At 44.3% G+C, this 13,261-nt stretch overlaps 1 protein-coding gene and 1 long non-coding RNA gene across 4 annotated transcripts in view; one reads left to right on the top strand and one right to left on the bottom strand.

Moving 5' to 3' along the window:
* Positions 1–13,261, top strand: part of LOC310754565 — a 632,985-nt gene that overhangs the window by 472,502 nt on the left and 147,222 nt on the right. The gene's annotated exons all lie outside the window — the stretch shown is intronic.
* OPHN1 (oligophrenin 1) overlaps positions 1–13,261 on the bottom strand; it is a 125,646-nt gene that overhangs the window by 11,594 nt on the left and 100,791 nt on the right. For all 3 annotated transcript variants that reach the window (XM_083596367.1, XM_083596369.1, XM_083596368.1), the window contains one exon: positions 5,840–6,154. In XM_083596367.1, coding sequence (XP_083452493.1) covers positions 5,840–6,154 — 315 coding nt within the window. The remainder of the gene's footprint in view (positions 1–5,839; positions 6,155–13,261) is intronic.

Genomic DNA, 13,261 nt, shown 5'->3' with positions numbered 1-13,261 from the left:
TGGAGTAGTCTACATTGTTCGGGTCACCTCACCTCAAAAAGGAAATTGTAGAGTTGGAAAAGGTTCGGAAAAGGTGCAACCAGAACGATCAAGGGGGTGGAGAGACTCCCCTAGGAAGAAAGGCTGCATCGTTTGGGGCTTTTTAGTTTGGATAAAAGGTAAGGGAGAGGTGAGATGATAGAGAAGTTTATGAAGTTATGAATGGGCTGGAGAAAGTGGAGAGACGAAAGTTTATTTCCCTCTCTCATAAGACTAGAACTCATAGACATCCAATGAAGCTGAAGTTTGGAGAATGCAGGGCACATAAAAGAAATGACATGCAGTGCATGCAGAGCAAAGTTAAACTATGGAACTCGCTTCCACAGGAGGCCGTGATGGCCAACAACTTAGATGGCTTTAAAAGAGGATTAGGCAAATTCATGGAGGAGGAGAGGGCTAGCAATGGCCAGGATGGCTATCCTCTGCCTCCACAGCTGGAGGGGACAGTGTTGCTCTTGCTTTTGGGTCCTGCTTGCTGGTTTCCCCACAGGCAACTAACTGTTTAGCCACTGTGAGAATGGGATCCTGGGCTAAATGGGCTGCTGGCCTGATCCAGCAGACTCTTCTGATGTGCTTTTGTAAGCAAAACAAATGAAAGATGAAAAAAACTGATTATGAATTCATCTAAATCCATGTGTGACCTGGAGAGAGCAATACAGCAAGATAATGCTAAATATGATTGGTTTGACTAGCAAGAGGAATGGCCCCAAACTTTTAAGTCATCCTTCAGTCTGTCTGGATTGAAAATAGGTACAACCTCAATCTTGAAGGTTTAAAGATGACATCAGTTTATAACAGTGACCTTCTCCAGGCTGCTACGTCTCAAAGGAGATTGCACAGAAGCAAACTTTGCATCTGTCTTCTGTGTGGAAGATGTAGGGGCCATTCCTGCACCTGAACAAAATTTCACAGGAAGGGAGTCTGAGGAACTGATGCCAACAGTGATGACAAGAGACGGAATTTTTAAACCTTGTTGACAGATTAAAAACTGACAAATCTCTGGGGACAAATGGCATCAACCTGAGAGTTCTGTGAAACTGGTGATCTTCTAAGAAAAACATATGACTTGTTCATAAGATCATACCTGAGGACTGGAAAGTGGCAAGTGTATTTTTAAAATTATTTTTTTTAATGTAGGGCTACAGGGTCTTCACCTTTTCACTAAACACTGGATTAGCACTGTGCGCAAATGCAGCCCAAAAGTGATGGTTTTTGTTGGTGTGTTGTTTAAAAACACATAGTTCTACACCTTAAGCATATTAGAAAAATCAGTGCATGCAGATTGCCTAAAATATCTTCCCCGCTCTCCCTTCTGCCACCAACAGCTCAGAGGCAGTGTGTGCTGAGGATTTTAAATATCTCATTGCCTCTTTTATGCCCCAGCAGAGTCAGGGGAGCTGGGGTTATCCAAGAACTTCCACATTCCCAAAACAAATTAAAGAACCCCTAGCTGCTCCTGACCACCATTCTGAAGGGTGAGGGCATGAGACCTGCACCAGAAGAGAAATTAAAAATTTATCCAATGCAAGAAGAACATTTTGAAATTTTAAACAGGTATATAATCTAAGGTGTTGTCACTAGCACAAGAACCGAAAAGGCAGATGTTGAATAATTCACTTCCGGATTTGGAAGTTGCAAGACTTTTCGAAGCTGAGATTTGTAAACAAAAAAATAGATTTCAGTTAAATAAACCCCAAATGAACCATATTCATCACATCCTGCTTTACAAGTTCAGGAGGTCTGGATGCTGTAAATTGGTAGAAAATCATTAACCAGATGAATAAGCAAAACTAACTGAAACTTTATTTGCCTGGTCAATTTTAAGTGAGGGCAAAGATCAGGAAAGCTGAACTATGATCACACTTGTTTACTTTTGAGACTGCTTTACTTCTATGCTATAATAATACTTTGAAGCAAAGAATGGCAGCTGCTTGTTATTCATTGATGCATTTACATCCTGTATATCTAAAACAACCTTCTCAGTTACTTGGTCTCCATTTGTTAAATATGTTTTGGACAACAGGGATCAGCCCCACTTGCGTTCTAGAATTATACCTAAACGATTTTTGAACCCTAGCTTAAAATGTACGTACTATCTTTGTTGGCTCTCCATATTGCTGTTAATATACTTCCTTCATGATTGTTTGGATTTCCTCTTTTCCCCCCTATGAACTAAATTCATAGTTAAGTCCTGTCCTATGCATCTTGCTTGTTACCATTTAATTTTTGTTTACTTGGGGGGGGGGGGACTCAATTTAAATTTTTTGAAATAAAAGGATGAAATGGAAACCAGTGTGCTGAATTTCCAGCACAGGTTTGAGAAATACTGAGTAAAGTTAAGAAGACTGTGAGTGAGGCTTCGTATGTCAAAGGGAGTCCCAGCTCAAAATGTCACCTGGGAACTTTTGAGAGAGAAAGTTCATAGTGGGACAGTGGTTTGGCTCCTCTTCAGTTCTTAACAAGCAAGAACATGTAATCTACAGGCCACAATCCTGCTTCTTAACCTTCCATCAAAAGAAAAATCACACTGTATCACAGAATAATAGGAATGTAGAGTTGAAATGGACCCCCCAGGGTCAACCACTGCAACCCCCTGCAATGCAGAAATCACAGCTGAAGAACCCCTGGCAGGTGTCTTTTAAACCCTGCAAGGAAGGAGCTATCAGGATTCAGTATACCACCCAGGAAGACATACCAATAAAATATATGGTGCAAGTTATTAAGCACTGTTCCACTTGAAACGGAAAATGCTAATAATCATGTCTCCATTGAGAACTCTTTCTTTTACCAGAAAAAAATACACTTGCACAATCCCTCACCATGTAAGGCAACACAAAAGTGATGTGGGATCTAACCAGTTTTTTTTTTAAAAAAAACATGGTGTCATTAACATAACATAATTATAACAGTGCAATTATGTTGAGTCGTGAATTACCTGTAACACAAAATCTCACAGACCTTGCAACTAAGGAGATCATTTCATTTCGCCTGTATTTTTAATCTAATTTGCACCTCTTGGACTAATGCAAAACAGAACACAATTGCACTTCTCCTATTTTAAAATAAATATTAGCTTAATGCGGAAACTGGATGGAAGGGACTTAGATTCCATGTGAATTCAGTAAGAGATGATAAACAGCATGACCCGTCAAGCCCTGCTTGCAACTGCAGAACATGCTCCTTAAGCAACTTACTACAACAGTTTAATTCCATTTGATGTTGGGGGTGTGACAGCTGGCATTATGCCCTGAGTTCCTTATAATCCTTGGGTTCCTGTATCTGTGAAGGGTATGAGAGCAACCTCACCAAACCAGCACAGTTGTCTGGTCAACAGTTGTAGCCAGGTAGTTAAGCACTATGTTCAGCATCCCAAAAGGATGAGCTGGGCTGCAAGAGCTACGACTAACGGATGGTGCCCTTTAGGCTAATGGATGAGCCTTTCCTACATGCACACACGCGTGCACACACACACAAACATACACACACACACACACACACACACACCAGCTGTCAGGTAGGAGAGAACAAAAGCCAGCATAGTTTATGTGAGCTAAGCTGGAGAAACATAGACCTGCTTGCTCCGTGCTGGATCCAAAGCTGCGACTAATGGAGAGGAAAGATCTGTTGGGGTGTTAATGCTGAGAGCCGTTCCATCTTAGGCTCAGGTTGCAAATATGTGTAAATAAAACTGCATATCCATCACTGTTTCCGCTAACCCACATTCCAAGGAAACTCTGAGAAAGCACCTGGGACTCCTGGAATCTCTCATAACTCAGAGAGTAGGGTGGCATGTAACCCATTTTTATTAATTTTAACACAATAAAATATGCAAAAGCCAGAAACAAGAGGTAAAGAGGAAACATAGCAAAAGTTCCTTTGCTGTGTACAGATTGCAATAGTCAGAAAAAGCAGGAATAAATAATAAAAGTTACTTGGAAAGAGGAACGTATTTCAGGGCCACTCATCTCTCACTCTGGTAGCCTGGTGTGCAAGCCAAGCATCAAACTGGGGCCTTTTTTTTTCTTTTTAAAAATGCCACTGACATGGTGCCCTCAACACTTTCTGCAATTCTGCTCCAAGGAGGAAAAAGGTCTTGTAAAGGTCCATAACAGGAGATTGCCATTAAGTCCAGCCACCTCCCAGTTGCTTACAAACATCTGCAGCTGCAACTTGGGTCATAGTAACCCCAAAAGCTTGGTTAGCAAGTTCTGCACAACATTATTATTATTATTTATTGAATTTATATACCACCCTATACCCAGAGGTCTCAGGACGGTTCACAGAATAAAATCAAAATATAAAGCCACAAAACACATAATCAAAATAAAACAACCCAATAACCCCCCCAAAAACCCCACATTTTAAAAGGGCATAGAATGTCAATCAAAGCAACCAAAGGCCTGATTAAAGAAGAACGTTTTTGCCTGGCACCTAAAGGTGTATAATGAAGGCACCAGGCAAACGTCCCTGGGGGAGAGCATTCCACAGATGGGGAGCCACTGCAGAGAACCCCTGTTCTCGTGTTGTCATCCTCTGGACCTCTCGAGGAGAAGGCACATGAAGAAGGGCCTCAGAAGATGATCTCAGGGTCCAGGTAGGTTCATATGGAAAGAGGCGGTCCTTGAGGTATTGCAGTCCTGAGAATAAGTTTCTTCCAAAAGTGCCTGGATCTGATCTGCGACCACTCGCTCCAGAAACTTGCTCAGGAAAGGGAAATTAGCAACTGGCTGGTAGGTAGTTAGGTTTTCCGAATCCGGGGAAGGTTTCTTAAGGAGTGGTTTTGCCTCCTTCAAACAGACAGGGACCACCCCTTCTCATAAAGAGAAACTGATCACCTCCCTGGCCCAGGCAGCTGTCCTCTCCCTGCTGGTTTTTATCAGCCAAGAGGGTCAAGGGTCTAGAGCGCAAGTGGTCACCCTGACTGATCCAAGAACCTTTTCCACATCCTCGAGCCTTACTGAGACTCATCCAACACAACAGGACTAGACTGTGCTCTAGACACCCCATGAGAGTCATCTGCTATAACAGCAGAGTCAAGGTCTTGGTGGATACAAGTAATTCGCAAACAAATCATAGCAAGCTACAGTTGGTTCTATCACCTCCTTTGGGCCAGCCTGTAAAGGGCCCCGTACAACCCAGAAAAGCTCTGCCGGATGACATGATGAGGATGCAATGCAGGCAGCAAAGGATGCCTTCTTCGCTGTCTTCACTGCCACTAGGTAGGCTTGATAATGAGCCCTTACCAGTGTTCAGTTGCATTCATTCAGATCTTTCCTCCACTTGCATCCAAGCCATCCCCCAGCTTGTTTCCTCGCCCTAAGCTCTGGAGTATACCACTGGAACAAAAGCGCTTTGCGCGAGTCTGCCCTTGCGCCTGATCCAGAAGCTGCAGTTAGTGCAAAATGCTGCAGCACAATTGTTGGCAGGAGTGAGACCCTATCAGCCTATAGCACCTCTGCTCAGAGACCCGCACTGATTGCCCATTTGCAACCATGCCAAGTTTAAGGTGTTACTATTAGGATGCAAAGCAACGTGGGACCAGTCTACCTGCCAGGTTGCCTTACCTCAAGCATGCCCACTTGAGCACTTCAACTGGAGGCATTGGCACTGCTATAGGTGCCACATAATACCTGTTCCAAATTTGTAAGAAATAATTGTGTGTGTGTGTGTGTGTGTGTGTGTGTGTGTGTGTGTGTGGAAGCATCTACGCTCTGGAACTGCCTTCCTATTGACACCAGGCAGGTACATTCACTTCTGCAGTGGAAGAAGACGACAGGTGACAAAGAACAGGTAGACTCACCTTCCTTGCAGCCTGGCCCAAGTCTGGGAGCAGGCCTCTTAGCATGCAGTGTAGAGGCCTTCAGGGACTCCGTCACAGGCATGACGCCATTCGCCGCTTTGCTGGGGAGCTTCTGCCCGCTGTCCTGGAGCCTGGAGACCAGTCTCCCCACATCCACATCTGCACACTGCTCCGACCTGCTTTCTGTGCTGGGCCTCCTGGTATCAGCCTCCCCTGGCCTCTGCAACGGCAGTCTGCTGCGCTGGAGTGGCCTGGGGGCCTCTGTGCAGCCAGGAAGCATTGTGCCGTTGGGGGTGTGGAAGCAGCCATCCTCTGCTAAAGGGGACCCAAACAATAACCACATTTATTCAACTTGTTTAAAAGATTTGTTTTGACAGACAAAAGCAATGTATCGGCATGTGATTTCTTGAGGGAGCGGTCATAGGTCAGTGGAAGAGCATCTGCCTTGCAAGCAGAAGCTCCCAGGTTTCAACCCCAATGGCATTGCCAGGTAGGGCATAAATCCTGGATAGCTGCTGCCAGTCAGTGTAGACAACGTTGAGCTGGATGGGCCCATTGGTCTGACTATGCAAATCAGCCCTTGACTCAGAACCATGAAGACTGGACTATTACTTTATTTTTAGTGGATGAGCTGTAGCCCAGTGGCAGAGCACCTGCTTCAAATGCAAAAGGCCACAGGTTGCGTCCCAAGTGGCATCTCCAAGGTAGGCTGGGAGAGACACATCCCACCACCAACTGAAACCCAAAGGTACTGCTGCCAGGCAGTGTAAACAACACTGACTGAGGTGCACCCAATGGCCTGACTCAGTATAGGGCAGCTTCCTATGTTGTGTGTCACTGTGCTCTATTCACATTGTGTGTCTGTTGTTTTTCAGGATTACAATACAAGAGCAATAAATTCCACAACAGGCGAAAGGCAAATATATATTATGTATCTTAATTAGAATGCTAAACTCATTTAATTGATTCCACCAGAAATTCATACGAGCAAGAACAAAGTGTAACAGAGAACATTGTCTTGGAACTTTGTGTTCCAATGATGTGTAAACAAGCTTCGGCCTTCAAGAAATCCATTTGGGTCCCTTTTCTGCATTATTTATTTTATCACACGTTATGTTTTGCTAGGAATGCTGTGACCCAGAAGAAGTATGCATGCAATCTGAAGAAGTGTGCATGCACACGAAAGCTTATACCCACAACAAACTTAGTTGGTCTCTAAGGTGCTACTGAGCAATTTTTTAATTTTTTTCAATAGGCACTGAAAGCTTAGAATTGGAAGCGTCTGTTTTTATTGCCTATATTGCTAGTTCTGTTGTGAGATGGGCTTGGGATAGTGAAAGGGTATTATTTCTTGGCTTTCCCCCTTCAAAAAATCTTTAAAACCTTTTTTAAAAAAAAAATCACCAAGGAGACAGAGCTCTAGAATACTGCTGACAGAATCCTTAAAAAAAGATTTTTAAAAAAAAATGATTTCCTTTAATTTTACATAGATGAATATAGCACAATGTATTTCATACACTTCCAATATCTGATGGGCTGGAATTCTCGGAGGAATAGCTGTACGATTTACATAGTGATAAAAGTGTGAAGGAACACTGTCTATATCTGAGTAGGGCTAATGTATGGAATGCCCAATGTTCATGTTACCTGGCATCCGTAAGATGGAAAAAGTGGTTGAGACTACTGTCGAGTTAATGGAAAAGTGTCTCCTTAAGTAGTAAGTTAAGAAGGTAATCTCTGATAAATGTATAGGCATAATGTAATAATAATAATTTTATTATTTATACCCCACACATCTGGCTAAGTTTCCCCAGCCACTCTGGGCGGTTTATAATGTGTAATAACTGTGCAGGCTCTTAATGAAGCAAAATATAAAGTTATTTGTCTTAAGAGTGTTCAGGAAAACTATATATGATCTTGATACAGTCCATGCGCATCTCTTGGTCCCGTCCCCACCCCGGCACAAATACCTTGGGAGGATTAGGAGGAAATAAAATATCATTCTCCTGGGACATTTTGCTTTATAGATTTTGGTCTCTGTTTATTTGCAAAATCCTGCCTCAAGAAACGACTTGGTGGCATGGGAGATTTCCCACAAATAAAGGAAGCCACACGATTTATCAAATCTGTCTCCCTTTCATTTTGCCTTCTACAGTGCACTTGTGCTGCATCCAATGGATGGACAATGCTATGTCCCACATTTTGCTATGTCACCCATCTTTTGTAGGAGGAGAGACCCCTTTTCAGTGATCCTCAAGTTCTGCAGCCAAAATCAAGGGTGGCAGCTGTTTACATTGGATACTTTGGTTATTATCCCTTCTGATGAAGAGCACAGCTAAGGCAGGGTTCATATGAGCTAGGTGACTGGTAATGACCCCTACCACGAGGAAGACCACTTCCCCAAATGGTTGCATGACAGGGCAGCTCCAACACCATGATCCTAAAGCATCACAGCCCCTCCGCCACAAGAGTGAGCTTTCTTTTGTTACATAGGATAGTCTAAGTGTCCTGAAGGCCTCTCTATTGACTACTGTACATGGCACAGACAGTGAGGTATTATCAACTGAGCACAGGGACCAGAGGTAGATATCAAGGGGAAGGGGGTCTCTGACATAATGTAGTCCCTGAGTGGTTTAGGGCTTTATAAACCAAAATAAAGGACCAGCAGCACATGGGTCTTGAGTGCATCACATGATGAAGAAAAGTTGCCCTACCTACCAACAAGCTTCAGAGCTAGACACATGCCATTTCCAAGTTGCAGAAAACATCTGGCGGAAATCACGGCCGTGCGTTCTCAACTGAGTCCAGAAAGTCAAGCTCACAGTGACAAGGGGGGAGTGAACAAGGGGATGGAACAACCCCCTAAGAGGAAATATTACAGCATTGGGGACTTTTTCTTTTAGAGAAAATATGACTAAGAAGCAACATGACAAAAGTTTATACAATAATGCACGGGGTGGGGAAAGTGGTTAAGGAAAAGCCCCTCTCCCCACCATAACACAAGATCTCGTGGACATCTCATAAAGCTGAATGTTGGAAGGCTCAGGAAGAATAATGCATGGTGATACTATGGAACTGGCTCCCACAGAGAAGCAGTGATGGCCAACAACCTAGATGGCTTTAAAAAGTGGACTGGGCAAATTTGTGGAGGAGAAAGTTATTAATTGCTCTTAGCCATGATGACTATGCTCTGCCTCTGTAGTCAGAGGCAGTAGTGCTTCTGAATCCCAGTTGCTGGAAATTGCAGGAGGGGAGTTTGTCATGTGCTTGAATGCTGTTTGCAGGTTTCCCACAGGCACTTTGTTGGCCCCTGTGAGAACAGGATGTTGGACTAGATGGGACACTGGACTGACTCAGCAGGCTGTTCTTATAACTTTCCACGTAGAAGCTCCTAACACTATTGCTAGCCTTCAATGTGATTCTTCTCCTTAATTCACAGGTGGCATTAAGTTTCAGCCTGGTCGGGCCTGATTTTCTCCAATGTGGAGATCATTTCTCAGTTACGCAGCTGACAATCTTCAGTTATTTATGAAGTGTGCTCCATGGGAATAAAACTTGGTGCCTTCACCATGGCTCAGAGATTGCATTTCAGGAGGAATTAATGGCTGTCACCACGTTCTGGCCTGCTACATACAGTGTGTCCCTGGTAATGCTTAGCAAAAATGCAACCAGCAGTCTATGAAATGGGAGCAGCGAGTTTGGGAACTGGAGTGCCAAGACATCATATAACACATAATCTTTAGCTAAATGTTACCAGGGAAACACTGGAGGAGATGCAAGTTAAGTGACAGCTGCACAATTCTATGTAGTTTGGGCCACGGTTATATCACACTGGAACTTGTGGGCATCCAACAAAGCTGAACGTGGGAAGGTTCAGGGGCAGAGAAGAAAGAAGTACGTCTGCATGCAGCGCATAGTTAAAGTATGGAACTCACTCCCACAGGAGTATGGAAAACTCACTCCCACAAGAGGCAGCAATGGCAACCAAGCTAAATGGCTTTAAAAGGGGACTGGATAAATTCACAGAGGAAAGGGCTATTGATGGCTACTAGCCATGATGGGGGCTATGCTCTGCTTCCATGGTTGGAGGTAGCAATGCTTCTGAACAGCAGTTAGAAGAAGAAGAAGAAGAAGAAGAAGAAGAAGAAGAAGAAGAAGAAGAAGAAGAAGAAGAGAGGGCTCTTGTGCTCACTTCTTGCTTGTGGGTTTCTCTTGGTTGGCCACCGGGTTATTGGTCTGATCCAGCAGGCCTTTCTTATGTGCTTATCACAGCTTTGGCTTTTCTTAGGAAAAGAAAATATATAAATATACATATGCTCGGTCATTACTACATGGAGATAGGATAGGAAGCTGGACAATGAAGGAATAGATGTACTCCTTCAGCAAAACTGCATGGGACAGTCCTTCCTGGACTAAATAACTTCAAACTGCTTGCAAAAATTCCTACGTGCGGAAAGTCAGTATTATCATAAAAGAGTGTTCAACCAGAAAGCTTCTCCATGAAGCTAGGTTTCTATGTGCAAGATTTTATTCCTCCACCTGAAGTCCATGAGAATTTTGTTGACTGTGTGGCTAATAAGAGCCTTTTGTTAATACACCTTCAAATAGCAAGTAATTGCGATAATGAATTCTCCAAGTGCTTCATCAACTTTTCCAGTAACGTAATTTTTGTCTACTCGTTTTAGTTCTTGGCCTTCAGCTATGTGGTGCAACACTGCCATTGTACCATCAAATTTTTATTTTATTTTTTGAGATAGATGATGTTTCCACAAACATCCACATTGGTCCTTCTGCTGGGTCCCTCTTAACATATGGCAAAACGCAAATGGAGTTTTGTTGCCACATTCACAGGACTCTGTGATTGAAGGCTAAGATGTCATGCATGAGTAGCCATCACCACCCATGGCCTGCCACCGCTCAATGGAAGAGCATCTGACTTGCAAGTGGAAGGTTCTAGGGTTCAATCCCCACTGGCATTCCCAGGTAGGGCTGGGGGAGTCTCCTGCCTAAAGTCCTGGAGAGCCACTGCTGCAGGTCAGCATAAAAAATACTGAACAATATGAGCCAATGTCCTGACCCAGTATAATGCAGTTTTGGAACCAAGTATAGCAACCAACATTTCATGTTCAGTGGTGTTTCAGTTAACCAAAAATATCAGAGTTAACCCACACTTTGTAACCATGGTTAGGTTTGCAAACCATGGCTGGGTTCGGGGCTGACTTCTGATTAGTGAAAATGACAGTGCACATGAATCACACTTGGCTATGAAATGATAAGGGAAAGCAGAAAGGTCCATGCAAAAACTGTGGAGGGCACAGAATAGCCATTGTGGCTAGTAGCCATCAATAGCCCTCTCCTCCTCCATGAATTTGCCCAATCCTCTTTTAAAGCCATCCAAGTTGGTGGCCATCACTGCCTCCTGTGGCAGCGAGTTCCATAGTTCCAACTCCATGCTGCTTGAAGGAGGACTTTCTTTTACCTCTCCTGGATCCTATACAAAGCACTCCATAATATATCAGAGGGCAAGGTCCCTGTCCCGAGAGAATTCCAGTCTGGGGGGGGGGGGGAGATAGGAAAAAGGGAACAGAGGGGGCGGGGACCATAAAAGGGAGGTAGGGCCAAAGAAGGGTAAGAATATGCAGTCATTTCATGTGCATGTACTTGGGCTTGGTGACAGCAGGTTATGGGGACTCCTTGTTCTAAAAGGGATCAGCCGATGATATTTTGACAATAACCCTGAAATATGCAGCACCCACCCGTGTGGGACAGAGGTCAGCAGGCTGCACCAGTGTCCTGGCAAACCCTGGAGCTGCTTGCTGGCTTGATGGAATGTGATTGTTTTTTGGAATGTCTGCAACTGTTTTTAAAATGCATTTATTGCTGCTGTTGATGTTTTGCTGGACTGTGCTCCCCTTCTGGGAGGAAGGGTGGGGTGATCAACTGAATACATAACAAGGAGAAGAATTAACCAGTGCTCCCTTAACAGGCACGATGGCGCACCAAAGTTAAAAACAAAATTCAGAAAAGGGAGAAGAAAAGATGAGCTCGCCTTATCCGTCCCCACCAATACACTTTGCAAAATTGGCAGATAATAGGAGTACTCTGGTAGGGAGATAAGGCCTTGCCAAGATCCTCCAAAACCTTTCATATGATGTAAAAAGGTGGGAGGGGGGACCCAAAGTGCACATCCATCTGTGACAAGAGGGCGGCCACTGGTGCTTTTTCAGGCTATGACTCATTCTATTGCTCTGAATCTCCCTGGGTTGCCGACCAATTAGGCTCTCACAGTGGTTTGCCCTCCGGGTGGCAAACTGATCAAGTGATTTAGCAGAAGCACTAGCCATTGTTTCTGCATGACGCACGCAGTGCCACAAAGTCGCAGTGCTTGTTAACAAGCCATCATGGCACTTTGGACCCATTTACTGAATGGAATCACTTTGCACCTCTGGATCTGCAAAGCCACTGATTCTTGGACAAAGCACACTTAACTGAGAGCTTAACTAATCAGCAAGATGCAAGGGAGAGGCACCTCCCAGTGTTTTCCCAGCCAGGATCCAAAGTGTTGCTGGGATTGACTTAAGGGGATCAAGCCTAATGTTGATTTAGAAAAGGGCAGCTGAAATGATCAATGGGATGAAGCGACTCCCCTATGAATAAAGTTTGCAGCACTTGGGGCTTTTCATTTTAGAGAAGAGGCAAGTAAGAGGTGGCATGATGGAAGTTTGTAAAGAAAAGTTCCCCTCTTCTCATAACGCAAACTCATGGGACATCCGAAGAAACTGAATGCTGGAAGATTCAGGACAGCTAAAATAAAGCCCTTCTTCATGGAGCACAGTTAAATTATGTTACTGTCAGGAGCAAGCCAGCAGTAAATCACACCAACCAAGTTGGAGCTAACTCTTTATGAGCAAAAACAGGATTAGCACAGCAACTGTTCTTCAGTAGGTCTTGCCCCCATGAAGCAGAGACTGTGCCTCTGCTCTCTTCATGCCTCTCCTGGTTCTGTGAGACCAGTGGGGAGGGCAGCTTGCTGCAGGAGGAGGAGGATGTAGGGATATCGTGGAGCGGGGCAGTGGGGTCCGGAGGGAGCACACTTCCCCACCAGCAGGCAGCCACAATCTGCCTGCACGCGTGACCTTGGGGTGCAGGGAAAGCCCCCCCCCCGACAAGCCACAGCTGTCTGTACATCGTTCCACCCATGTCTGACCTTTTGCGGTCTCAGAAGTCAGCAGTGTCCTGTCTGTAACATTTTCCTTAGAGACCTTTTGTCTCCTTTCGTCATACACTGTGCATGGGGAAAATGACACTGTGGAAACAGGTGCCAAAATAACTTCGTTCCACCCCACAATCTCGGGACGGAAGATGTATAAAGGTCACAGCCCAAAAATGTATTTGCCTGGCTTGCATGTTTGTCTCAATAAA

This window comes from Podarcis filfolensis (assembly GCF_964270895.1).
Source record: "Podarcis filfolensis genome assembly, chromosome: Z".
Lineage (NCBI taxonomy): Eukaryota > Metazoa > Chordata > Lepidosauria > Squamata > Lacertidae > Podarcis > Podarcis filfolensis.
Note: the sequence above shows the minus strand (reverse complement) of the source record. Positions and strands in the feature narration are given on the sequence as shown.